Source organism: Phocoena phocoena, chromosome 6 (genome assembly GCF_963924675.1).
Source record: "Phocoena phocoena chromosome 6, mPhoPho1.1, whole genome shotgun sequence".
Taxonomy (NCBI): Eukaryota; Metazoa; Chordata; class Mammalia; order Artiodactyla; family Phocoenidae; genus Phocoena; species Phocoena phocoena.
Genome location: NC_089224.1, coordinates 15,073,041 through 15,100,959, shown reverse-complemented (window position 1 = coordinate 15,100,959; position 27,919 = coordinate 15,073,041). Strand labels below are relative to the sequence as shown.

General features: G+C 49.2%; 1 protein-coding gene across 1 annotated transcript in view; it reads left to right on the top strand.

Annotated features, from left to right (window-relative positions):
* Window positions 1-27,919, top strand: part of SLC25A37 (solute carrier family 25 member 37) — a 40,850-nt gene that overhangs the window by 11,172 nt on the left and 1,759 nt on the right. The window contains exons 2-3 of the mRNA XM_065879111.1: window positions 24,574-24,802; window positions 26,830-26,886. Of these exons, the coding sequence (XP_065735183.1) occupies window positions 24,574-24,802; window positions 26,830-26,886 (286 nt within the window). The remainder of the gene's footprint in view (window positions 1-24,573; window positions 24,803-26,829; window positions 26,887-27,919) is intronic.

Here is a 27,919-nt window from a genome sequence, read left to right as displayed (position 1 = left end):
AAATGGGGATAAAATAGTACTCACCTCAGCGTGTTGCTATGAGAATTAATTATGATACACCTAGAGTGTTACGAAGAGCGTCAGAGACGTGGAAAGCACTCCTTTAATATTAGCTTGTAATATCATTTCTGAAAGGGTTATTTCTTGAATGCCTGGTTATGCTTGTATGTTGCTATTGTAATTGTATATTACAGTATTTTTGTATCATTTCAACCTATATTCTGTCCCTTGATCCTCCTAGATCTCCTTTTTTTTTTTTTTTTTTTTTTTTTTTTTGCGGTACGCGGGCCTCTCACGGTTGTGGCCTCTCCCGTTGCGGAGCACAGGCTCCGGACGCACAGCCTCAGCGGCCATGGCTCATGGGCCCAGCCGCTCCGCAGCATGTGGGATCTTCCCGGACCGGGGCACGAACCCGTGTCCCCTGCATCGGCAGGCGGACTCTCAACCGCTGCGCCACCAGGGAAGCCCTTAGCTCTCCTTTGAAGATAGGAAAAGGCATGTGCAGTTTCTCATTTCATAGATGAGAAAACTGAGCTTCAGAACAATAACATGCCCTGAAACTTGGGCCTCTTTCTGCTGTACCAGAGTTGAGGAAAGGAATCAGGTAGGAACAAGCAAGTGAGGTGCTGGGGTGCAGACTCAGATGTTAATGATGGCAGAGCCCTTGAGCTGGGTTCTGAGAGGAGATGATGGGGCCTCAGCTGCATTCTTGGGAGGGAGGCATTGGAGTTGAGGGAACACCAGCAGGAAATCAAAGTGTGGCATGGAACACGGGGCTCTAACGTATAGGTAGGAGTTCCTGGGTCAAGTACTCTAGTATGCAGGGCAAGCGGATGATGACAAATGGTTATTGCCATAGGATATTTTTGGCTCTGTCTGGCTTCTCTCTCTGGAGCAAGTTGCAGCTCTCGTTTCAGCAGTGTGTCAACGTTGGACTCAGTATAGTAATTTGAATTTGGACTGGCCTGAGGATTCCTTTGCAGAACACAGCTGGAAAATGACCTGTTGGGAAGGGCATTACCTCATAGTTCCTTGGTCTGCTAGGGCTGCAGTTTCCTCATCTTAAATAGGGCAGAGTAACAATGCCTGTCGTGCCTCCGTTTCAGGTCTACTTAATACATCTAGTAAGAAAATACAGCCCGGTTTGCAGTGAACAAACCTTTATACCATTTAAAAAGTATAAAGCTCTCTGCAGGTGCCAGGTTGTGGTATTTATTATCAAACTGGGATCCTGTTAAAGGGGTAGGGTTAGCTCGTTGGAATGGAAAATACAGGCTCTGGTTCCAGCCACTGCAGGATTTGCTACAGCTGCATGGCCTTGGGCACTTAACCTCTCTCCTTACACACTGTGTCTCCCATCTGTTGAATAAAGACCAGGGTGGCCGGCTGCTGCCGCCTCTTTAGCTGGGTAATGACGAAGAGCCAATAATACTCTGGGGCGTGCTCAGAAATACATTTAAAATTGATGATGTAGGACCAGTGACGAGCGGGGCCGCACACGGCCGGCTACGGTGATTAAAGCCAGTGATTAAGGCCGACTTCAGGGAGTGAGGGCCCCGTTCATCTCCGTGGGGTTATCACCTTAGAGGCTCCATTTCACTTTTCAGGTGAGTCTGCCTCTTTGAGTGGCAGGCATGTGAGGCTGGGGACCAGGGAAGGTGGCTGATCACCCTGAAGCGTGTCTCTGTGTATCTGTTGATGCTCTTACCTACCTTGGTCCCTCCCATCTATCTCTGTTTGCCTTTGTTGTTCATGGCCACTGCCCATGAACAGTAAGAGGGGAAGGAGGTAGGACACAGATGCCTTTGTCTCGGGGTCCCTGGTCCTCCTTTCCTCGCTCTGCCGACACGGAGGGTTTTGCTTGCTCATTGCTTTGCCCTGGGCCTGACAGCCAGTGTGGAGGGTGGAGGTGGAGAGTGGGCGCTGGCAGCCCGCAGGAAGCTTGCTGGCTGGCTTGCAGGGCCCTGCCTCTGGCTTGCAGTGGGGTACTCTGCTCCCCTGGAATAGAGGTGGTCCCATGGGTGTCCTGGGGCTGTCTCCAGCCTGGATTAAAGGAGTGGGTGGTTGGCAGATGATCAGATCTAAGAAGTCAGAGTGGAGAAACGGGGGGAAGCCTTTCTTTTTTTAAAGTATTTATTTATTTATTCATTCATTCATTCATTCCTGCTGCACCGGCTCTTCCTTGCGGCACACAGGATCTTCCTTGCGGCCTGCGGGATCTTTTAGTTGCAGCATGCAGACTCTTAGTTGTGGCATTCATGCAGGATCTAGTTCCCCGACCAGGGATCGAACCCAGGCCTCCTGCACTGGGAGTGCAGAGTCTTACCCACTGGGCTGCTGGGGAAGTCCCGGGAAGCCTTTCTAAAGGAAAGAGGATGCTGGTGTGTGTGTACTTGAGTGTGAGAGTGGAAGGACGAACCTGGGGTGTGTCGCTGACTCTAGAACCAAGTCTCCTTCCTTAGTCACTCTTTCCACGGCTTGTTTGCTAAATGTTGTCTTGCATTAGCATGATTCATAGAAACATCTCTACCGAGAAAGAGTTAGAAGGCATTTGTAAAAGTGCAGCTTCATTCCCCGGACTTCACTGAATAACTAAATTAATCCAGGCGTGGGAGCATGTAGGTGTGACCACATGTGCTGGGCACTGGGAGCTGGGGGGCTCGACACCTCCGAGGTCACCCCACAGCAGTCCCCCGTCTGCCAGGAGGACAGAGCTATCAATGAATCACTTCCGGAGGGGGCGATGAGCCTCTTCTCATGGAAACCGAACCTCAGGAGCAGTCAGGAAAGGGCCCCTCGAAGAAATAATGTCTCAGCATATCTGTATCTAGACTGAAGGAGAAGCAGACGTCAGATCAGGGCTGTACGATTCCCTGTCCCCTAGAATGTCATGGCCTGTCCCCAAGGTACCCCTCCCCTGACACTCTGATTTTGGGCTTCTCCTCTGAGCCGTCTGATCACGGAATCAGCTGAGAAAGTTTTTGTGGTTTGGGGTCACACTGGGGCCTCCACGTGGGACCTGCCCCGCATTCTGAAATTCTTCTCTCCCCACCCTGTTCTGAAATTTTAATTCACTGTTTCGCCTCCGAGTGACTGCCCGGTGGCATCCAGGAGGCCCAGCCTCTTCCCTGGATGAGAACTTTCACTGCAGAGCTGAGGACCAGAGGAGGGTGAAAGCAGAAGAAGGGAGGAAAGCTGTCATGTCAAAGGCATTTCTGCTCATAATTGGTTCGTAATTGATGGGTGACGTGACTGGCAAACGCCAGCTGCAGCAGCCGCCAGACAAGTGGCTAAAAATTAAATGGTCACGTGACTTGTCGAGGTTTAGGGTTTGCCTGAGTAACCTTTTCGGCCCAGGTCACTGTTCGTAGGGTGACCTGAGAGACATGACACACAGTGTAGGTGACCACTTCGCTTTCTGAAGGACGGAGGTTGACCTGGAGCCCCATACAGGGCCCTGTTCTTGACACTCAGATTCCTATCTCATTCCTTGTCACTTTTTTTTTTTTTTTTTTTTTGCGGTACGCGGGCCTCTCACTGTTGTGGCCTCTCCCGTTGCGGAGCACAGGCTCCAGACGCGCAGGCTCAGTGGCCACGGCTCACGGGCCCAGCCGCTCCGCGGCATGTGGGATCTTCCCGGACCGGGGCACGAACCCGTGTCTCCTGCATTGGCAGGCGGACTCTGAACCACTGCGCCACCAGGGAAGCCCTCCTTGTCACTTTTTAAAGGCAGCTGAATAGCTGGACATGCTTTTCCTGCCCTCTCTTTCCTTTGAGCCCTTCTCTCTCCGGTGGATCCTCCTATAAATGCAGAGGGTTCAGTTCCTGGGGCTTATCCGTCAACCTCCAGTGATTCTGATAAAGGCTGGAAGCTGGACTCTTGAGGCTTTTCCTCCTGGTGCCTGTACTAGTCCAGGTTTAGACAGAAGCTCCTGGATCTCACAGCTTCTAAAATCTGAGTCCTGTTTCTCCAAAACACTGGTCCAGTGACATGGGCAAGAGCCAGCCGACCCCAAGGCCAGTCCTCCCTTTCTGTGTCTGCGGATTCCCGTGACACAGGAGGTCTTTGTTACTAAATCTTCTGGGTGTTTTGAAGGAGGACGTGTGTGGGCCTTTTTCAGTGTCAACAGACAATGCTGAGCTGTTCTCCAGGAGAAACAGTCGAGATAGAAGCAAAGGATTGATCTGGTGGACGTTACGCCATAGAAAATGCCCCGTTGGGATAGGAGTTGTCAGTGAAAGGGTTAAAAATCTAAAATATGAAAGAGAGACTAGAGAGTTCTCTTTTTCACTAAAAATTGTTTTTCCTTAAATCTTGGCTTCTCAGGCAATCATTGAATTAATGAACGTGTATTTATGCCAGGAAGCGTGAAGCGTTAAATTTATTTCAAAAATGACTAAAGATTTATAGTTAGTCCTTAGAGTACTGAGAATATCACCATCATTAACTCAGACAGAGAAAGACATATATCATATGATGTCACTGACATGTGGAATCTAAAAAAATAACACAAATGAACTTATTTACAAAACAGAAACAGACTCATAGACGTAGAAAACAGATTTACAGTTACCAAAGGGGAAAGGGGGTGGGGGAGGGATAAATTAGGGTTAGGGATTAACAGCTGCACACTGCTGTATATAAAACAGATAAACAACAAGGACCTACTATAGCACAGGGAACTATATTCAAGATCTTGTAATAACCTATAATGGAAAAGAATCTGAAAAAGAATTGTGTGTGTGTGTGTATCTATCTGAATCACTTTGCTGTACACCTGAAACTAACACAAGGTTGTAAATCAACTATAGTTCAATTCTTTTTAATACATAAAGCAAGGCCTTCCCTGGTGGCGCAGTGGTTGAGAGTCCGCCTGCCAATGCAGGGGACACGGGTTCGTGCCCCGGTCCGGGAAGATCCCACATGCCGCGGAGCAGCTGGGCCCGTGAGCCATGGCCACTGAGCCTGCGTGTCCGGAGCCTGTGCTCCGCAACGGGAGAGGCCACAAGAGTGAGAGGCCCGCGTACAGCAAAAAAAAAAAAAAAAAAAATTACATAAAGCAAGATGATTTAAATCAGCTTTAGAAATGACTTTTCATTGTAAAAACAATAGAATAACAATGAGGAATACATGGACAAGTTGGAGTGACTCCTAGTTCCTTCTTTGCCTCCAAAAACGTCTTTCAAGTTTCAGAAGGAGGTAGAGAAGGAGTTAACACTGCAGTTTGTCACAATGGGGTCTGTGTGGGTACAGTTTTAGGTGGTTCTGTTTATCCTTGGAATTAGCACTGTTCCCTCCACAGGCTCCTGAGATTGGGCCGAACAGTGATGCTTCCCCTGACCTGGGGTAAGAATTCTCATTTTAACCTTCCCGTGAATGTCTCTTCCAAGGTTCTTTTGAATTTTCTGATAATCTAATCACAAGAAAGTTTCTGAAATTCTCTTTCAGACCCTAAAAAATGAAAGTTAACTACAAAGCTGGGCTTTTACTAGAAGTTGCTTTTAAGTTGGAAACAGATTTCTGATCCTCTCTGAGTTTAAGGGACAGGAAGAAGCTTTGTCAGCCCAGAACTTGAACGCGGAGGGCAGGGGATGACATGAGGAGAATCAAGGCGAAACGGATTCTTTCTCTGGATACACACACAGAACATTTAGTTTCCATTTTAGGGTGAGTTACAATTAGCTCCTGATGACCAAAAGCCCACCAACTGAGTGACCCTGGGAAAGCACTTAATCTGAGTCTCAGTTTCTTCATCTGTGGAATGGGAAGATGGAACTAAAACTATATGGTTTCTTAGGAAGCTTCTGGTTCTAAAATTTCCACTCCTTATTTGCATGGGCTGTATAACTCTGGGCACTGTCTTTTGACTTGGAATGTAACATATAGAATTGCAAGCACTTCTGCTTGAAGGAGGAAGCTAGGAAGACCACCCCTGCCCACGGCCCCCAGCTCTGGAATTCTCCCAGGGCTAGAATGCCCAAGGAGGAAAAGAGCTAGGTGCCCAGCTACCATTTGGGGCCCCTGTTTCCCAGAGTACCTGCCGAGAAATGATCATTTATTTAAATTACTTGGAACCTCCAACTACAGCACTGAAAGACTGCAAACGATTCGTTCACACTATTCTAGTCCAGAAATGCTGAATGGCCACAGCCCCACCCTAGAGGCAAGGAGAGCCTTGTAGCAGATGCTTCTGGAAGGCTCTGTTTATAGCTCTCTGAGTCCTTCCTGCCGAGGACCTTTCATGAGCTCACTACCAGGAAGCTGAGTCATCGAGGGGTCAGCCGGCATGGCCACGGTCACCCAGCATTGCCACATTGAGAGGCTTGCTGCAGCCATTCCCCGCACGGTGATGGGAACCCCATCACTCCCCACGGCTTGTGAGGTCGGGACCAAAGAGACTGAAACATCCCACGGAGGGTCAAAGGACTGTCCTCTTTTCAGGGCTCCACATGGGCTCTGTGCTGTGCTCCTGGTACCCAGCTGGCTGCAATGACAACACCTTTCTTGGTGCCCCTGTTCACATCCCACCTGCCACTACCCGTGCCCCCAGGTGGCCCCCTTCTCCCATACTTCACCTGCATGGCTCCCCCCAGGCTTCCGGTCCCTGCTTCGAAGTCACTTCCAGAACCCCGCCCCAAATCTAAACTAGGATCCCTGCCTTTACTGTCTCAGCACCTTCACCTTCTCCCTTGCTTCAGGACATTTAGAGTTTGAAAGTTTTTATTTGTATGACTTAAAAAAAAAAAACATTTATTTATTTGGCTGCACTGGGTCTTTAGTTGCAACACGTGGGATCTTCATTGAGGCATGCGGGATCTTTTTTTTGTTTTTTAGTTGCAACATGCAGGATCTTTAGTTGCGGCATGTGGGCTCTTAGTTGCGGCATGCGGGATCTAGTTCCCTGATCAGGGATCGAACCCAGGCCCCCTGCGTTGGAAGCGCGGAGTTTTCACCGCTGGACCACCAGGGAAGTCCCTATTTGTATGAGTTTTGGTTTGCTCTTCCCCTTGCCTACTAGACTCTAACCTCCTTGAAGGCAAGGACTCGCTGCCTGCCCCATCATCCCCAGCACCCCTAGCAGCGCCCTGTTTATGTGGTAGGGAGAATTTGTTGGTCGAATGACCCAGTTTTACCAACGTGAGACTCCTGCGGTCTGGCCACTCACTCTCATCCCTGGCACCCATCTCCTTCTCTCCCCCTGGAAACCCTTCTCATCAGTTGACTTTGGTTTAAATCATACACTTGAGCTCTGTTTCCAGGATGAGGGTTTTCAACCGCATGAAATCTCGCCCAGGATTGAAGGTTCCTGCCATTCTCTTAGGCATCCAGGGAAACTTACAAATAGCACCCCCAAAACTTAGGAAATAATTTGTACGTGCAAAAAGTTGTGTTATACGTGCAAGTGGATTTTGGAGGCTGAGAGGTGAGTCTTCAGGATGCTACCTTTGGTGTCTTTCCCCTGAGACCCTTAGAACATCGAGCCTGGTGTTTCTGGTGTTTTGTCATCTTTCTCTGTTATTGTCTGGTATATGAAGGAAACAGAAGAACATCCCCTCCAGCTGTGACCTGGTCCCGCCTACACATAAATCACCCAGCATTTTGGAGATGATCTGACAGCAGCATTTGTGGGAAATCTGGCTTCGGGAACATCTGGGAAATTTACCCAGGGCCCATGCTTAGCCCTCTAGTGTTCCCTGAACCCTGGAGCCTGGCTCTCCTAGGGCTTATATCCTGGGCTCTTATCCTGTGTGTTAGATCCCTGAAAATGTGACATGCATCCCACTGTGGGACATAGATCCTCAGTAAGCAGATAGATAGCTGTTTGGGGAGGAGAGTATATCTGGGGCTTAACGTGCCTGCTTTGTGTACGTCTGTGGATGAAATGCAGCGTACCTCTGAGTCCTTGACTATCGTTGTGGAGTGTCAAAGCACAGTGCCGGGGCGCTGAGATCACAACAGATGAGGCTGCCCCTTCCTTCGTGTTTCTGTCAGACTTTAATGGGAGACAGGCATGCAGACGCATCACCGGATATAATTATAAGTAGAGGAATGAGCAAGAGAAGACTGGTGACAGGGCAGCTTTGAAAAGGCTTTTTTTTCCTGTGGACAACAGGCTAATAGTGGGGCTTGCTTTAGAAGGTATGGCTTCTCTGGCGGGCGTGGAAGCCAGTCTTGCAGAAGCTGGCAGGACCGCACTTGACTTGGGAACCGTGCACGGAACTCGCGAGGTGCCTGGCTCCCTGAGCCTGTCCAGGGTGGATCCAGGAGGGCTGTCACCCACAGCTCCCTGGCTCTGATGGCAAGGTAGGGCCTTGGAAACACTGGCATCGTCACCCAGTCTCTCACATACAAACGTTTGGCTGGTTTTTGACAGCTACCTCCATGCCTGAGCAGGTGGGGTACTGCTTCCTGGCATGATATCTTTTGGGCTGACACAGGCCAAGGGTGTATTAGACAGGGACACACTGCATCATTGGGGCCGGGGGCCAGCATGTGGAAAAGGGTGAGTATCCCAGCTCTGCATCTTAAGCCTTTCTGCCTTACGTCAAAGCTTTGCCTTCCGTCCAAGAGCCCCTGGGCTGAACTTCCAGGTACTTCCTTCCAAGGCAGGCCCTGGAGCCAGGGATGTTGCTGTGTCCAGGCGATTATGCTGTGCATTTGAGCCTCTGGTCGCCTTCGCCAAAAACAGACAAGAAAAACAAAAATTGCTCTCCCAGCTGTGCAAAGAAACCTCAGGGAACCATTGGATTGTGACAGGATTTCAGACTATGATTTCAGAGATGCATACGGAGTGAGCTGTCGATTAGATTGAGGATTGTTTAAGAATTGTGGTTAAAATACACATAACATAAAACTCGCCATCTTACCCTTTTTTCAGAGTACACTTCAGTAGTGTGGTATATCCACATTATTGTATAATACAACCATCACCACCATCCATCTCCAAAACTTTTCTCATCTTTGCCAACTGAAACTCTGTCCCCATTAAACAGCATCTCCCCATTGTCCCCAGTCCCCTAGCAACCACCATTCTACTTTCTGTCACTTTGCATTTGACTGTTTCAGATAGTAAGTGGAATCATACAGTATTTGTCTTTTTTTTTTTTTTTTTTTTTTTTTGTGGTACGCGGGCCTCTCACTGTTGTGGCCTCTCCTGTTGTGGAGCACAGGCTCCGGACGCGCAGGCTCAGCGGCCACGGCTCACGGGCCCAGCCGCTCCGCGGCATGTGGGATCCTCCCGGACCGGGGCACGAACCCGCGTCCCCTGCATCGGCAGGCGGACTCTCAACCACTGCGCCACCAGGGAAGCCCCCAGTATTTGTCTTTTTGTGATCGGCTTATTTCACTTAGCTTGATGTCTTCAAGGTTCGTCCATGTTGTAGCATGTGTCAGAATTTCCTTCCTTGTTGAGGCTGAATAATATTCCGTTGCATGGATAATGGCACCTTTTGTTTATTCATTCATCTGTGGATGGACACTTGGGTTGCTTCCACCCCTTGGCTATTGTGACGAATGCTGCTGTGAACATGGGTGTACAGCTATCTCTTTGGGACTCTGCTTTCAATTCTTTTGGATGTATACCCAGCAGTGGGATTGCTGGATCGTGTAATGATTCTATTTAAAATTTTTTTTGGAACTTCCATACTGTTTTTCATAGGGGCTGCACCATTTTACACGCACACCAGCAGCACACAAGGGTTCTAACCTCTGCTGGAATTCTTTTTTTTTTTTTTTAATACAGGTGTTTTTAAGCTGCGGGTAGTCCTAAGGTTTAGTAATGTAGATTTACCTCCCCCCCCCCATAAAACACTCCCCTCCCACACGTTTTGTTTTTTAAGACTCTTTACTGGTTTTATAGATTTAGAATGTTAGAGGCCAAAAAGGACGTCCTTAGAGATAATCTATTAACTCCATTTATTCATTGGACAGATATTTGCAATTGTAATAGATGGGTGAACAAAACGCAGGAAGTCTTCCACCTCTCGGTTTACCTGCTGGTGGAAGTTCATGTTGATGCCCAGCTAGGCGAACCGATTGCTAGGAGTTCCTCAGGGATTTGGTAGCCAGGCTGGATGGGAGTTGAGGTCTTGTGACGCTTGGAACAGGGCTCTCTCTGTTCTGTCATGCTCACGTTTAGGTGCACATCTTGGGGGGATCCCCCGGATCCCCCGTTCGGGAAAGTGAGACACACTTGGATTTATCCCCAGAATCCGAGGGACCTGAGAGCCGGCCCACACCCACAGGTGGAACGCGGCAGAGGGAGCAGACCCCAAGCAGGGCGCCCTGTGCCCGGGCCTGTAGCTCAGTTTGGCCCCAGCTGGCTGTCTCCCTGCAGTTCCGAGGGTGGTGGGTCCCTGAGAGCTGGGGAGGGCCTTCACTCCCACTGTGGTGACTGCACGGGAGTGGGTGCCAATCAGCCGTTTCAGGGAACCTTGGCACTTAAGGGCTCTGCCTGGCCCTAGCCCTGGACTTAAGCACCAGGTAAAGGTCTCCAGAACTGCCCTGAGCTCTTAGTGAACTTTCTGCAGCGCTTTCCTCTGGACCCTTTGCACCAGTGTAAATTGACACTAGATTTTCCCCTCCACCTCTCTAGCTCCCCTGATTGTTACATAATCAGGAATCATGTAAGCAGCCGGCTCCATTCATTTAGAAATGGGGAGCAGAGAAAGGTGACTGTGCAAGTGGGGTGGGTGGGAGGGATGGAGACCCTTAGGGGCTGTTTTGTGCAGATCCCTCACCTCCCTGGGCCTCAGTTTCTCTTCTGTTCGGAGGGTCAGCGAACTAAAAGGCTGCTGGGAAGTCCTGACAATCAGTCAGGTCGTCTAGTCCAAATATGCAGTGATTGCAGGGGCCTTGCTTCCAACCAGGGTGGATCCCGGGGGCATCCTCCCCAAGGAAATGAGCATCTTATGAAGGAATCAGAATAAAAATGACATGACATCTTCCTAGGAATTTGCTATTTATCTCCCCTTAACCCCCATAAAAAGGATTAATAGAAGCACCAGCAGCTGGATGCTTCTGGTAGGGAAGCATCTGGGAGAGATTAAGTAATTCGCAGAAGGTGCAGAGGAGCAAAGGTGCAAGAGAGGAAGCGGCAGAGCTGGGATTTACGTCAGGTGAGGCCCCAGAGCCTGTTCAGATGACTGTCGTGGGTCTGGACTCCACTGGAAGCTGGAGGGCTGCTCCAGGTTTGTCCAGCCTCTTTTGGTCAGAGGGGATTGGAGTAGGGGTTCCATTCCTGTCCCTTTATTATGAGATTGTAGGAATTGTGGCCTGGAGTCCCCAGTGCCCTGTGGCTGGTAGCTTCCTTCCAGGACCCTGAGCTCTGTTGTGTGGTTTATGGCCTATCCTATTCTGTAGTCTAATGATTCCGTTCAAACCTGTAATGATATCCTTTGTGCCAAACAGCCATTTATGAGCAAGCAGGGAAAAATACCCTCACCTTCTAGGCAAGATTAAGCTTGTTTTGGTGGTAGTTTTTAATGATATTTCAAAGCCATTTGTATTAACACAGGTGGTAGTTTAGGGATCACACTTGCTGGAGCCCTTCTACAAAAAGTTGCAGTGATGCTAACATTTACTACCTCCTCTACGGTGCGAGGTGGTCGATGTGCTCGCTTTTTCTCACTTATTCATCGCAGGAAGCACGTGAGGTAGGGGTTTTCACTGATGAGGGAACTGAAGGGCAGAGAATTTTAGTAACTTAATGTGTACAGCTCAAAAATAGTGACGTGGTTGAGGACGGGGCCATCTTTGTGTCCCCAGGTCCTAATAATGGCGTCTGGCATGTTGTAGGAGCTCAGTATGTGATGGTGGAGTGAATGGATGAACTTCAAACCCCAGGAACTGTCTGAGCATTGGGTGGGTGGGTGATCGAACGAGGTTTCTTTGAGATTCCATGATTGGGATTTTTAGCAAAGTACTGTTGAAGGATGGTCAAGTGGGCGGGGTCCGGGAGTCGGAGTGCTGTCCAGTCTTAGTGCGGTGGCGACTTAACTCTGGGAGCTTGGGCAAGTCATCCAACCGTTTCCTCATCAGCCAAGCAGAGTTGGGGGAGGGCTGGATGGGTGGGAAAACTCTGAAATCAAACAGAAGCCCAGAGGGAGGAGCCCCTCCACCCCATGCAAAACAAAACAGATGTTGCTGGAGCTTGTGGGGGGCTGAAGTAGGTAGCAGGGCTGTCCGGACTCTGCTTCTCCTGCATGCAGGAGATGCGCTGGTGCTCTGGGGTGGGGGACCTCGTGTGTTCCCTGGGCGCTTCCACGTGGATCCTTGTATTAAGCTTGCTCTTCAGTGCGGTTCTGTGATGCTTCAGCGAGTTTCCCCAGATGCCAGGAAAACAGAACACTTTGGAGAGTGAGGTGTTTCTCCAGTGCTGCCTCTGACGCCTTTTCCTTACTTGTAGGTGGGGTGTTTTTAAGCCAGTGACATAGACAAAGCTGCTGAGTCAGGGGAGGCCCCGGGGAGGCCAGGTGAGTGAAATTCTTCATTGAAAGCAGCCTGACCATTGGAGTATTCAGTCTCAGCCTTTGCATACTGATGGAGTGCCGGGGGTGTTCGTGGGTCAGGATGCCCTTCCTGCCCACAACCTGAGTGGGCAAGCTCTTTTCCAGGACAGAGGTGGGTTGGTATCGAACGGGGTTCTATTACCCAGCTCTGTTTGAGCCCAGTGTCCAGGCTGACAGCCAGAGTTGGGAAACAGTGATGCTGTGTGACCTCCAGGGGACTGGTCTCTATGGCTGACTCTAAGTACCACCTGGACATAGACACCCCCCCCCCCTCCCCAGGACCTGCATGGACTTAAGCAGCAAGGATTTAGGTGACTTTGACGCATCAGGGCTACTCCCTCTTTAAAAGGTCCGGCACGTGAGGTGGTGTACGCATGACTTAGCACGGTCATAGAGGCAGGGCACATCAGAGACCAGGGAGAAGCTGGAGGTCATAGGTGACCCTTCCAGTCTACCTTTCCATGAGAGGTCCTGTAGCCTGGTGCAGGCTAATGGTGCAGTCCTGGAGCCAGAGCGTGTGGCTTCCGGTCCTGTCTGTACTCTGTGACCTTGGGGCAAGTCGCTTATCCCCCTGTGCCTCAGTTTCCTTGTTTGTAAAACGGGGATAGTTAGCTGCTATCTAACTTTATTATAATTATTTTATTTATTATATTATATATAATACATTATTATTATAAATATTTTATTATATTTATTATTATTATTATTTTGCGGTACGCGGGCCTCTCACTGTTGTGGCCTCTCCCGTTGCGGAGCACAGGCTCCGGACTCGCAGGCTCAGCGGCCATGGCTCACGGGCCCAGCCGCTCCATGGCGTGTGGGATCTTCCCGGACCGGGGCACGAACCCGCGTCCCCTGCATCGGCAGGCGGACTCTCAACCACCGCACCACCAGGGAAGCCCTATTTATTTATTGTATTTATTTTGTGAGTATTGGCATTGGGGCTCAGAGAAGTAAGGCAGTTTGCCTCAGGCCACATAGTCCTTCATGCTAGATGTGGGACTTGAACAGAGGAGTCCAGCCCTGGCTCGTCTTACTGGAGCCAAGCAAGGTGGGTCAGAGTGACCAGTGGTCCAGGCTTCCCCTCCACCCAGTGCTCTCCCGCCCTCTCTGTCTCCCAATGAGGTCTCCAATCCCACCCATGAAATTCCAACCCTGTTACCTGGAATCTTGGGAATTTACCCACCTGTAGAGCAGAGATCATTTAATCCTTTGGGCGGGCCACCAACTAGGTACTCTGAGTGTGTCCTAGGTACCTGGGGCCTGAGCCAGGTACAGATTCTTTCATCCCTCCCTCCTGCTATAGAATTTTCTAGAGAAGGGGAGGAGTGAGCAGGTTTGGCTCCTATGATGAAGCAATGTGGGAATGGCATCCTTGGAGCCACAGGCGACGAGGCTGTGAGCTGCTGCCTGTGGGTGGGAAGGCAGACTCCGTGGCTGTGCTGTTACAGTGACCTTGCAGTTTGGGAGCCAGCCGCTGGCCCGTAATGGGACCCCATGGGGAGGGCTTCTGTTGCACAGGCCTGGTCCCTCCTCCCAGATGCAGGAGATCCCAGCCTTCTTGCTTACCGTGCTGCTCTTTGTAGCTGCTTTGTCAGGTGTGGGGCGTAACCATGGAGAACACTTGACTGTAAAGTAAATTCCCAACACCTTAGCAACCTATTCAGACTGAGCCTCCTGGAGTTCAGCCGCCCTCCCTCTCCATGCACACCTTACCGCTGCATCTCCTGCACATACGCCCTCCAGCCAGAACCTCCTCCGTTTCCCAGACCCACCAGCACATTCACATCCCCCTCAGCCCGAATGTTCTCTTCCTTTCTCTGCTCTGTTTGCTTTTTTTTAATCAAAGTCACACGTGCACCTAGTCAAAAAGGCAAATAGTGTGGGAGGGACTGTAATGACAGCTCCATTTCTTGCCGGTTGAAATACCATCCCCCTTTCCAGGTGCAGCTCGAATGGCCCTTTTCTGCCACCCTTTCTGGGTTGGATATGCTCTGGGGTCTGTGGCCTGTTCCCAGGAGAAGTGGTGTTTGGTGCTGTGGCTTTTTCCCTGGGAGGCTGAGGAACTTGGTTTGGGTTGTCTTGGTGGAATATGTGTTTTCTACTGACTGCATCGTGGAAGCTCTTCACTTAGTCCTTTTTGAAAAAAAAAAAAAAAAAAAAATTGAAGTATAGTTGATTTACAATATTGTGTTAGTTTCAGGTGTACAGCAATATATATATTTTTATATATTTTTTTTCAGATTCTTTTCCATTATACAGGTTATTACATGATATTGAATATAGTTCCCTGTCCTTGTTGTTTATCTATTTGATATATAGTAGTGTGTATCTGTTAATCCCATACTGCTATTTATCCCTCTTTTCCCCTTTCCCCTTTGGTAACCATAAGTTTGTTTTCTATGTCTGTGAGTCAGTTTCTGTTTTGCAAATAAATTCACTTGTACTATTTCTTAGATTCCACATATAAGTGATGTCATCACTTAGTCCTTTTGTCCCTAGAAATAGCAATGCCCCCTAAGCACACCCTTAATGGGCCTGAAGGTTTCAGGGTTGCATCCGGAGAGCATGAATGACAGATGGCAGGGATCCTTTGCAGTCCAGGCCCAGCACCACCGAGGCAGCAGGGAATCAGGAACGTCTGACGGTGGCTGGTCTGATGAGAAGAGCAAATGTGACTTTTGTGAACATTGGACCCCATGGGAAATAAGTGAAAAGGCAGAGCGGGCTTGAAGGTTTGCTCTCCCATGTGTGAACCCACTTCCTCCCACCCTCCCCCAACATCGGGGCCACCTGAAAACCCTGGGAGGTCTGGGGCTTCTGTATGGCTCACGGGCCCAGCCGCTCCGTGGCATGTGGGATCTTCCCGGACCGGGGCACGACCCCGTGTCCCCTGCATCGGCAGGCGGACTCTCAACCGCTGTGCCACCAGGGAAGCCCCCCTCTCATCTCTTTTCTGTTCACCTTTTCTGCCTGGTTCTCCCAAGAGCTGGCCCTTTGGCTGCTTTCATATAGGGGTTCTCAACAGGGGCTTTCGGAATGCAAAGGCCTGGTCCTCCTGTGCAGCACCCGTCTTCCTGCTCCAACGTACAGCCATTCTCCCAACAGACCCCCCTTTTTTGCGGGTGGGGAGAGGCAAGGACTGCTTTTGAGGACTCATTTTCTCTTGCTGGCTCCTAAATTTTCCTTCTGATTAAAAATCAGAGACACAGTATATTCTCCTTATGCATATACTTTTGCCAACTTGGGAGATGTAAAAAGACACGATTTGGAATTTTGAACCTGGGAATACACTTCGATGTGCCTCAGAGTACTGCGAACGGCATGGTTCCCCTTGAGGATTTTCTGCATTGCTCCGTTCCTGGTTAACGTGGTGCGGAGGTGATGCTAGACGCTGTCCTCGTGCCTCCTTTTTTATGATTTCCGCACGTGCTTTCAAAGGGCCAGGGCGTGATCGTTGGAAGCACCACCAGGAGTCCATCCCCTGTCGTGAGCACGATGAGTCTGCGAGTTCTGTCTGAGTCAAGATGCTGGCCGTTTTGAACTCAGAGCGCTGAAAGGTTTACTGTGCGTTGGCTCCCTTGATGTGGTTTGGGTTTCTTCGTCTGTTGTATGTCCCTCCTAAGGCTTCTGGAAGGTGCGATGAGGGCTTTCCAAGCCCTCGATGAGGTCTGTGGCTTTGCTCCAGAAGGCAGTCCTTTCCCCACAAAGCGCTGTGCCAAAAAAAGCCTCTCCCTCCTGGCCTGCGTGTGAACCGGTTCTTGGGCGGCCGTCTCTCCTCTGGGCGGCTGTGCACGGGACCTGTAGCGTGAGCAGCAGACCGACCCCGGTGCAGCTGCATACAGTGTCGGGGATGGGCTGCGGGTGGAAATGCGCTGCCAGGGAGGCCTTGCACCCATGGGTGCGTGGCTGTGGGGTTTGGAAAATAGGGAGGGGGCTGGGGGCAGGCCCTGCGGTCCAGCCTAGGCATTTTACTGTGGTTCGACTAAGTGATGTCAGTGTTACTTGGAAGCAGTTGGCAGATGGAAGGGAATTAAACGCACCAACTTGACTTCTGATTCTGAAGCAGCCACTGGCGGCAGAGGCTAACATCGTTTGGCATTTTCCTAGCACTTTCTCGGTGCTTGAACCTTATTTCCTTTCTCTGGGAGGAAGTCTGGAGCTGAGATTCCTGGGCGACCTTCTGGAGCGCAGCCTTGTTCCCTCTGTGGGAGCTGTGGCTGCCCATGTGATGTTTGTTCATTCACACCCTGAACTGGGAGCCCCGTGCACGCCCCTCCCTGTCTCCCTCCCCATCACACCTGCCTCAGGGGAGGATCGTGGCAAATGCATTTGAATGGATGGATGAGTAGATTTCACATTATCTTTTTCTGGTCTTTGAAAGTGCCACTTGTCATGGGAAGTTTTTTTTTTTTTTTTAATCTTATTACTTGGTTTTTATTTTTGAGAAATTCGGAAAGATTGGGAATCCCCAGCCGTGTCCAGGTCAGGAGGGAGGACAGTGGCCAAGTGACGCCGCAGCGGCTGGGGCCAGGCTGGCTTGGCCTCTGCAGGATCCCTGGGGAGGTCTGAGGACTCCCTGCCAGACTCAGCTTGCCCTCTTCTTTCTGGTGGGCCCAGATCCGTGACTGCTTATCCATGTGCCCTTGGGCAAGTCCCTTTTCCATTCTGGGCTCCAGTTTCCCAGCAGAAAAGGCAGGTGCTAATAAGCTAGATGTGCTCTCTGCCCAGCCCTTGCAGCTCCTGTTACACGATCCTTCGAGCTTACCTGGGGCGGAACACACATTTTCCACTCCCTCCCCGCCCTCTCAGTTCGAGAACAGGCCAGGACTTCCCTGGTGGTCTAGTGGTTGAGACTCTGTGCTTCCACTGCAGGTGTGGTTAAAAAAAAAAGAAAAGAAAAGAAAAAGAAAAAACAGAAAGAGAGAGTACAGACCTACAAGGTAGGCTTGTCCTGTTTTGTCTTCTTAGGGGAGAATTTGAGGAAGGGGCTTGACCCCTCCATTCCGGTCTTGCCGGCAGCTGATGGAGTTGGTTTAAAATTTGGATCCCTCCTGTAGAATTACTGTTCTAGAGCTGGGGGAGGGGGGTAGGTGGGGTGGGGGGGGATTGCTTATGTGATGCAGTGAGTGGCAGAACCAGGCCAGAGACCCAGGTCTCCTGATCTCGGGGCCCATGCACTATCCTCCATCCCATCCCTTTGAGAGCAACGGCAGTTATGCGAGTTGATGTGGAGTAAAAGGCTCCATCACGTGCCACACGGGGCTTGTCCTGCTCATTTGTGCCTCGCACGCACGGCCCCCCACCAGGCCTGGTCTTCCAGGCTGTTCCCTGCAGCCCATACTCTGCAGGGGCTGCTCCGGGGGTCCCTCTGACTCCTAGAGCTGAGCTCTGCACTTCCTGCTTCCAGGGTCTGTGCCGTTGGCAGCTGTGTCTTCTCAAGTGAGTTCTGCAAGGTGTAACTCATTATTCAGTGAGACGAGGCTTCCATTGCCAAAGACAAACCTTGAAGAAGTGCCTTGAAACAAAGTTCAACAGTCTGCTTTCCTGAAGGACTTCCCAGAGTCTTTATTGTGCTAATGTACATTATGAATTTCCAAGAGGGGAGAATTAAAGTGGAAAGAATGGGAATTTATTATAAACAGGAGAGCTGGACAGCTAGGTAGGAACTGAAACTCAGGACATGAATGGCAGTTGGTGAAATTCTGTCTCCATTTTCTTGTTTTTTTATTTTATTTATTTTAATTTCTGCTTTTTCTCTGTGCATCTTCATTCATTCATTTTCTTTTTCCTTCTCTCCACCCTCACACCTTTTTTTTTTAAATTGTGGTAAAATACACATAACATCAAATGTACCATCTTAACCATTTTTTTTTTTTTTTTTTTTTTTTGTGGTACGTGGGCCTCTCACTGTTGTGGCCTCTCCCGTTGTGGAGCACAGGCTCCGGACGCGCAGGCTCAGCGGCCATGGCTCACGGGCCCACCCGCTCCGCGGCATGCGGGATCCTCCCGGACCGGGGCACAAACCCGTGTCCCCTGCATCGGCAGGCGGACCCTCAACCACCGCGCCACCAGGGAAGCCCGTCTTAACCATTTTTAAATGTCCTGTTAAGCGGCGTTAAGTATGTTTATACTGTTGTGCTACCATCGCCACCATCCATCCACAAAACTCTACATCTTTTTTTTTTTTTTAATTAAAAAAATTTTTTGTGGCCGCGTTGGCTTGCAGCATTTTAGTTCCCTGACCAGGCCCAGGGATTGTGCCCCCTGCAATGGAAGCACAGAGTCTTAACCACTGGACCGCCAGGGAAGTCCCAGAACTCTACATCTTGCAAACCCCAAATCCTACCCTTTAAACAGTAACTCCCCGTATCCGCTCCCCCCACAACTCCTGGCAACCATCATTCTACTTTCTGTCTCTATGAATTAGAGGTCTCTAGGACCTCTTATAAGTGGAATCATACACTATGCGTCTTTCTGTGATTGGCTTATTTCACTTAGCATCACGTCCTCAGGGTTCACCCACGTCATAGCACAAGTCAGAATTTCCTTCACTTTTAAGGTGAATAATAATACTCCACTGTGCGGGTAGACCGCATTCTGCTTATCCATTCATCTATCGATGGACACTTGGGTGGTTCCCACTCACCCCTAACTTTTTCTTCTTCTCTAGTCCACAGGTAGGTAGAAAATGCCCAGCCCTCGGTTGTACATTTTATGGGCAGTGTCACAGAAAAAGAAAAAAAAGAGACTCTATTGATTATCTCCTCTCCAACCCTGGTCCCTGCAGCCTCACTCTCACCTGCCCACCTTCAGCTTCTCTCAGGCTCCCTTCTGAGGATGCTTTCACGACCTTACGTAACGGTACAGATGGGTCAGTCCTGCCCCCTTTTCTGAGCTCTTTCTGACAGTCCGTATCATTCTCCTCTTCACACTTTCCTTGTTTATTTCCCCTTCGTCTCCTGGCTCCCGACCCCGAGTGGGTGCCCCCTGCAGGCAGATTGGAGAAATGAAGGTGCTGCAGGACCAAGGAGGTGCTGGCCCCAAGCCTGGCCGTGGTGGTTGACGTGGGCTGAGAGGGGGCTTCCTGGGTCCTCAGCGCTCATGGACCACTTGCTTCTGTTCCGGGCGGGGGTCATTGAATATGGCCTGCCCACCTGGGTAGCCCACCTCCCCGAGAACAGAGAAGTCCACTGAAGTCCAGCTGTCCTTCTCCATAGGATGATATGTTTTGGTTCAAAATTTATTTATTCCAACTTCCTCACCCCTCCTATAAAGAGGGGGGAGGTGAGAACTCAACCCCAAATTTCCCTTGTAAGTCTCCGTGAGCCGGCTGACATGAGCAGCTTTGTAAGAAAGAGACCGCCCGTGCCCTCCGCCCCCTGCCCGCCGTGCCTTCCCATCTATAGGGGGCAGGTAGGAGGGGGGACAATTATCGTTGACTGCACTCCAAGCCAGGTGTTTCCTGAGGTTACCTCACAGTCTGCCAACAGCTCTCTGGGGGATTTTTCCATACCCCAAGATTAAGGAACCTGCTTGAGGTCCCAGAGCGGGGATGGTGCAGACCAGCGATGTCGGCTTGGCCGGCTTTAAAGCCCTGCCACCGTGCGCCCACTACTCCCTGCCTTCGTCTCTCCACATACACCACCCTCCCAGACAGCCCTCACCGCTCCTCAAGCGACCAAAGCTGTGTTGATTACTGCCGGGGCCGGGTGAAGGACGTCATTAGAAAGCATTGGGGCCTAGAAGGGGCCTTTATTTTTTAGTTTTTTTAATTTCTTATTTTTTTTTTTGCGGTACGCGGGCCTCTCACTGTTGTGGCCTCTCCCGTTGCAGAGCACAGGCTCCGGACGCGCAGGCTCAGCGGCCATGGCTCACGGGCCCAGCCGCTCCGCGGCATGTGGGATCTTCCTGGACTGGGGCACGAACCCGTGTGCCCTGCATCGGCAGGCGGACTCTCGACCACTGCGCCACCAGGGAAGCCCTAGAAGGGGCCTTTATTTAGCAGTTCTCCGAAAGTGTGAGTGAGGATCAGGGTCATCTGGGGAATTAAAAAAAAAACTAAGCCAGACAGAGGAAGACAAATAATCATATGATATCACTTATATGTGAAATCTAAAAATTTTTAACAAAAGATACCAGTGAACTTATTTACAAGACAGTAATAGACCCACAGACATAGCAAAGTTATGGTTACCAAAGGGGAAAGGGGGGTAAATTAGGAATTTGGGAGTAACATATGCACATTACCATGTATAAAATAGATAACCAACAGGGACCTCCTGTAAAACACAGGGAACTATACCCAATATTTTGTAATAAGGAAAATAAAATTCTGTTCCCTGTAAGGGAAAAGAATCTGAAAAAGAATATATATATAGATAGATAGATAGATACACACATATATATACATGTATATACATATATGTGTGTGTGTGTATATATATATAGAGAGAGAGAGAGAACTGAATCACCTTGCTGTACACCTGAAACTAACATGACACTGTAAATCAACTATACTTCAATTAAAAAAAAAGTTTTAAATCAATATGTGTTGGGGTGGTGCCCAGACAGGTATTTTTAGACATTTCCCAAGTGATGCTGATAATTAGCCACTGTTTTGATCCTCCCCTTTGCTTTACAGTTGAGGGCACTGGGGACCAGAGAAGTGAGATGCCACGGCCAAGGCCACTTGGCCCTGTCAGAGCCAGTGAGGGCCAGGATCCAGTGTCTCACTCCAGTCCTGTGTGTTTTCTTGCGCTGCCACACCCCTGCTTGCGAGGGGCTGCTGGGACCGAGGAAGGCTGACCTCCATAGGCTGGTCTTGCCACCGCAGGCCAGAAACCGGGAGGAGGCGGCACAGGTAGCTGCTGCAGACCTTCCCCAAGGCGGGTCTCTCCTCTGGGAATGGGCCTGGCAGGCCCCAGCTAGGCCCCCAGGGACAGGCTGCCTCTGGTCCTCTTGTGGCTCAGAGACTCACACTCTGGGCTTGAGAAATGCAGCCAAATGTGAACTTTTCATCAATAAGGAGCGCTCTAGATATAAAGGGTGATGGAAGGACAGGTAATTACAGGAAAGCATGCTTATACTTAGGGGAGGTGAATAAGGGACATAGCACGGCTTCACCCTCGTTGGTACCCTAAGTTGCATGTGTGTGTGTTTGCGTATCCGTTCATTCAACAAACATTTATTGGTCCCCCACTGTGAGTTAGACACTGTAATAGGCATTGGAGATGTGCTGTGACTCAGACAGACACAACAACCCCTGCTCCACGGAGCTTAGAACGGTCTGGAAGGCCAGGTACTAGAACCATATTACTTAGCCTCTTGATGAATCCTTTATTGTTATTAACCATAAGGATAGTAATAGACATTTAATTTTCTCACTTCTTCTCTCAAAAGAGGAAGCTGAAACTTAGGTTAACTGCCTTGTCCAGGGTCACACCATAAGTGATGGAATCAGTTCTGTCGGATAGCAGAACTTGCCTTCTCGGCCACCTGGTTGTACCACCTCCTGCGTCAGGCTCCTGATTTTTATCGGGGGCAGTGATAAGAGAAAGCCAGGCGAAATATGAAGCTTCATTTGCTGTAAAGCTTGAGCAACTTCAAATATCCATTAGAATTTAGTGCTAGAGAACCTCTGCCGTCCCTGGAGCACCAGTTTTGTCTCTTCCAAAGGGAGCACTTTGCGTTTCGTGTACTTTATTTTCTCTGGCCAGCAGTGCCCTTAGGAACAAAGCACAGGTTTTGTAGCCACGAGTCAGCGACCCTTCTGGTTGGCACACTCACCCACTTCTTCCTTTGGTCTTGTTTGCTTATAATGTATCCTCTATTATCAAGTTGCCTAAAATCCTTTTGAAACGGGTTAGAATAGAAAACACTTAAACAAAAAGGTACAGGGACACTGACCCTGCCCATTCCCCCCCCTGGGAATGTGGGACCCAGGTGTCTGGCGGCTTCACCAGTCTGTGGTAGAAGAAAAGAGGGGAAAGTAGTATTTAATAAAGCTAAATTGAACTTAAAGACCAATTTTATAGTCAGAAGTAGTCTTTACTTTTTTTTTTTTTTTAAAGCATTAAAAGTGTCCTGGGACTTCCCTGGTGGTCCAGTGGTTAAGGCTCCACGTTTCCAGTTCAGGAGGCATGGGTTCGATCCCTGGTCAAGGAACTAAGATTCCGCGTGCTGCGCCGCAGGGCCAAAAAATAAAACCACCACTAATTTGGTTTTCATGCTGTTCCTCTGAGCCATGGGGTTCCTGGTCGGGGGGATTTCTGCCTTGAGGAGTGAGAGGAGGGCCAGAACTTTTTGTCCCATTTCCAGTCAGAGAAGCTCTTTTATTTTATATGTTAGTATCTTTATGATTTTGTTTAGAGGTAAAAGGGTATTTCTACAAAAGTTTGGAGACCCTCTGCTCTAGACTGTGTGTGTTGGGTGGAGGGGAGTGGAGGAGGCAATGCTGCTTTTGCAGGACTGAGCCAGTGCGGTACATTTACCCACAAATATTTCTTATTTACTGTACTGGTCAGGGCTCTTCAGAGAAACAGAGCCAATAATGTGTGTGTGTGTGTGTGTGTGTGTGTGTGTGTGTGTGAGAGAGAGAGAGAGAGAGAGAGAGAGAATTGGTTCACATGATTGTGGAGACCGGCAAGTCCAAAATCTTCAGGCCAGGCCAGCTGGAGACCCAGGGAAGAGTTGATGTTACAACCAAAGACTGGAGGGAGAATTCTTTCTTCTTTGGGGGACATTAGTTTCTTTTCTCTTCATGCCTTCACCTGATTGGACGAGGCCCACCCACACAATGGAGGGTAATCTGCTTTACTCAAAGTCTACTGACTTTAAATGGTAATCTCATCTATAAAATGCATTCACAGCAACATGTAGACTAGTGTTTGGCCATAATTGGAGCCAGCATGGGTACCGTGGCCTCACCAGGTTGTTGGCATATAAGATTCACCATTACACCTACTCAAGTGCCTGGGGAGTGTGATGGGGATGACAGAGATGGGGAAAGTTGGTCTTTGCCTCCAGGGGGCAAGACCATACATAGGAAGAAATTGAGAACAAGACCATATATTTCGGTGCTAACTTGTATAGACGAAATGTAAAATGTATTTAGAGGAGATGAGGGGGTGGGTGATGGAGGATTCCAGGGAGATTTATGGTTGGGGCTGAATGGAGCTTCCACAACACAGAGGTCTCAGATAAGTGAGGGCACAGAAGACTTTAGAACCGGAGTGGGAACCCCTGGATAATAATGATACTTCTATTTCAGGGGTCCCCACCCCCTGGGCCACACAGCAGGAGGTGAGCAGCAGGTGAGTGAGTGAAGCTCCATCTGTATTTACAGCCACTTCCCATCGCTTGCGTTACCGCCTGAGCTCCACCTCCTGTCAGATCAGCAGCGGCATTAGATTCTCATAGGAGCGCGACCCCTCCGTGTGAACTACACGTGCGAGGGACCTAGGTTGCGCGCTCCTTATGAGGATCTAATGCCTGATGATCTGAGGTGGGGCTGAGGCGGTCTCATCACCCCCAGATGGGACCATCTAGTTACAGGAAAACGAGCTCAGGGCTCCCACTGGTTCTGCATTACGGTGAGTTGTAGAATTATTTTTTACAATGTAAAATAATTTTAAAATAATTACAATAATTACAATGTAATTACAATAATTACAATGTAATAATAATAGAAATGAGGAAACTGGTCTCTGGTGCCAAATCTTGAGGCCCAGAGAGGTTAAGGGATTCATCAGAAGTCACACAGCTTCCCAGTGGCCGGGCAGGTGTTCCTACTCCAAATCCTGCCCCTCATTTTTCCCGCCTTTGCTGGGCATAATGAAATCCATGTGAACGTGTGTGTGTGTGTGTGTGTGTGTGTGTGTGTATGTGTATGTAGGGGTGGGGGATTACTCCAGAAAGGAGAAGAATAAAAGTTTTCTTCACCCAGAAATCCTGTGAATCTATAAAAATGGCCTGTTACGTTCTCACTCTCTCCTTGGGTCTTCCTTTCGCTCCTGACCAGCCTCATTAACCCCACTCTTTTCTTTTCTCGCCCTCCCCCAGACACGAATGCAGAGTTTGAATCCAGATCCCAAGGCCCATTACACAAGTGTCTACGGAGCCCTCAAGAAAATCATACGGACTGAAGGCTTCTGGAGACCCTTGCGAGGCCTCAACGTGATGGTGATGGGCGCAGGGCCGGCCCACGCCCTGTATTTTGCCTGCTACGAAAACATGAAAAGGACTTTAAATGCCGTTTTCCACCACCAAGGGAACAGCCACCTAGCCAACGGTATTTGCAAGCATTTGTCTGGAGTTAGAAAGGTCTCTCCTTCAACAGACCCTTCCCCAGGGTTCTCCTCCCTGTGACCCAGCAGCCTGATGCCTCATCTCCGCCACGCTTTGCTCATGAATCAAGGACTCTAGATCTGTGTGTGCACGCACACCCAAACACACGCACGCACACGCGCACGCGCTTTTTTTCATTCCCCTCCTTCGCTCTCTGAAGCCCAGGGAGAATCAGTGACAGAGGTGTTTCATTGTTGAGTGGGTTTTGCCTTTTTGCTTTTTTTTAAAAAAAAAAATTCAAAAGCAATTAATGATCAGATCTAGGGGAGAGAAAAAGAAACAAAAAAACAAACAACCCTGAATAGAAACAAAACTTTTGAATGCTGGATTCCAAAAAAAAAAAAAAAAAAAAAAAAAAAGGTTATCTGGACAGCTTCTTTGAGACTATTTAAAAACTGGCCCAACAGGTCTCTACAACGTCAAGATCTAACTAAGCTTTAAAAGGTCAAGAAGTTTTATGGCTGACAAAGGATTTGCTCCTGCACAGAGGACCTTTCCCACCTAAGCTTCTGGGGATTTGGGAATTTCGCCCCCATTCTCTTCCGTCTGTTGCATCTCTCTGCAAGCAAGGGCTGAAATCGTTTCCTTTTGTTGTTTCGAGGGAACCAGGAGGGTGGGGGGGTGGCCTGAGCTGGCCGCAGGCAACTGTTTTATAGGCTTGTCTTACTGGGCCCTGCCAAGTGGTTATTTTCGCCTCCTGTGGGTTTGGCTTTTGTTGGTTTCTGTTTGGGTTTGGAGTGAGACTCTGGCTAGTGGCATAAGGAGAACTTACTTTAACAAATTTATTTTTCAGCAACAGAGAGGTAGATGTGACTGGCAACAACTTTCTACCCCTTCTCTTTTTTGTTCTACTCAGAACCAGAAAGCATCCCTCCCATCAGCAAACCCTGGTAATAATGACTCCAACCTGGCTGGTTTGCAGACATTGGTTTTGCTTTTTCAAAATCGGCCCCTAGTTGCATTTGTCCGGACCGTCACCAAGATCTGCACTCTTGATGCTGTCCTCAAGTTCGTGGCCTCAGGGCCCTCCTTTTGCTGAAACTGCCTTTTTAGCTCCTTGGTCTCTGAGCCCCTTGAAGGCGGTTTGAACGGAGCCCAGTTTATGTCAAGTTCTACCCAGCACTGTTATTGCTTCACTGTGGTGTGTGCTTTGGTCACGTTTTGACCTTTCTGGGGATGATCCTAAGCGTGTGGGAGGGAGGGAGGGAGGGGGATATATATGCATTTGTGAAGCCTTAGCCTGTGTCCCTCATTCTTCCCACCTTTTAGCAGTTATCTTAATTACTGGGCAGTGTCACCCACAGAGGGAGGAAACCCAGAGCCAAAAGCAAAATTCCAGGCTGGAATCTGGCTTTCGAAGTTCCTGGTTCTTGAAGCCAGGCCAGAGGAGACCCTCAGATGGGCTCGGCCATTTCTGAGACACGTCATCACTTTGCAGACTCACCCTGGAAACCTGCCATATGCAGATCTCCCTGACGCCCTTTGCCCTTGGCCATTTGCTTTAAAAAATGCCTGGATTTTATTAAGGAATTTTCTTAAAGATTCCACCACCACCACCACCACCACCCCCGTCTCTGCTGTATACATGGTATCATCCCCTTCCATTGCCCCCAGCGTAAGGGCAGAGTGGGTTAATCTGTAAACAAAGGCCAGAGATGAGAGAGAATTAAAATCTCTGTGGTGGAAAAAGCCACCAAGTGTGTTTTCTGGTAGCATCCAGTGTTGGCGGGTCTAGCCTTTTCCTACGGAAAATGAGGTTCTGCAGTATTGAAATGTGAGTAACGGTGCCTGTGTTACCTTCCTCATTTTTATCCAGTATTTTCCATGATCACTTTAGGGTTTTAAGAGTCAGTGCTCACCTGGGTGGAGTTGGTAGTGAGTTTTGCTTCTTAGAATGCAAGGTCCAGAGTTCCAGGAACTTCCTCAGAACCCCTGGTCCCAGAGGGTAATTTTCTGGAGTTTGTTTTGCAGGGATAGCTGGGAGTATGGCCACCCTGCTCCACGATGCGGTAATGAATCCAGCAGAAGGTAATGTTTCATGGTCCCAGGGAGTGGCAGTAGGGGATGCGCAGAGGGGCCGGAGCAAAGTTGGGGGGTGGGGACAGAAGGTCTGGCAAGGGAACTCCTGGTCCCCAGTCGGAATAAGCAGGAGAATTTGTACCATGTTCTCAAAGGCCTCGAGAAGGCACGTGAGCATTTGAGCTCTGGGATTCCTGTTCGCTTAAACAGAGCTACACAGGCCAGTAGCATCAGTGTCTCCTGGGAGCATGTTAAGCATGGTGATTCTCAGGTTCCACCCCAGACCTACTAAACCAGAATCTCTGGGGGTAAAGACAGGATATCTGCTTAACAGGCCCTCCTGCCAGTTCTTTTGTGTGCTTTTGCACTACTCTGAAACTATGTGTGCACACAACCCACCCCACTGGGCCCTTGTTAACCATTATCAACCATAGACGAATTTAGAAGGAACCTGTCAGAGGCCATTCATTAGGGCTTATGGGCTTATGTTCAATTTGCTTTTTTAAAAGAAATTGGAAATTATTATGGAAATTCTCAAACAGGCGAATGTAGGGAGAAGAGTGTGGTGAACCCCCATGTGTGTATCGCTCTACTTCGTAAATTAATATTTGGCCGTTTTGTTGTAACTGTCTTCTCCCACATTACCTTCTTTTTTTTTTCCTTTGGAATTTTGGGAGCATTATAAAGCAATTCTTAGCTGTACAGACGAGTTCTGTCAGCTTTTTCAATATCCTCGCGTCCTCAGCCAACTTGGGTCTGAATGGTGAGGAGGTTTTGGACCCGGTGCTGGTCATACCTTCAGCTGGGTTATTCTCTGTGTGAGATGTAGGACTCTCTCCCTTTTCCTCCTCTATCTGAAAATGGTCCCTTGCCAGAAGGGAGAATCAGAGGTTAAAAAATGCAGCATTTTAAATCTTGCATTATAAGTTTGTCTGGTTTTGTCTTCTAAGGTTACAATTTATTTGCTGTCAGCTGCCTCCCATGCCTTAGCAGATAGGAAACTTGTTCTGACTTTCAGGGATGTATGGGTCAGATTGGGAGG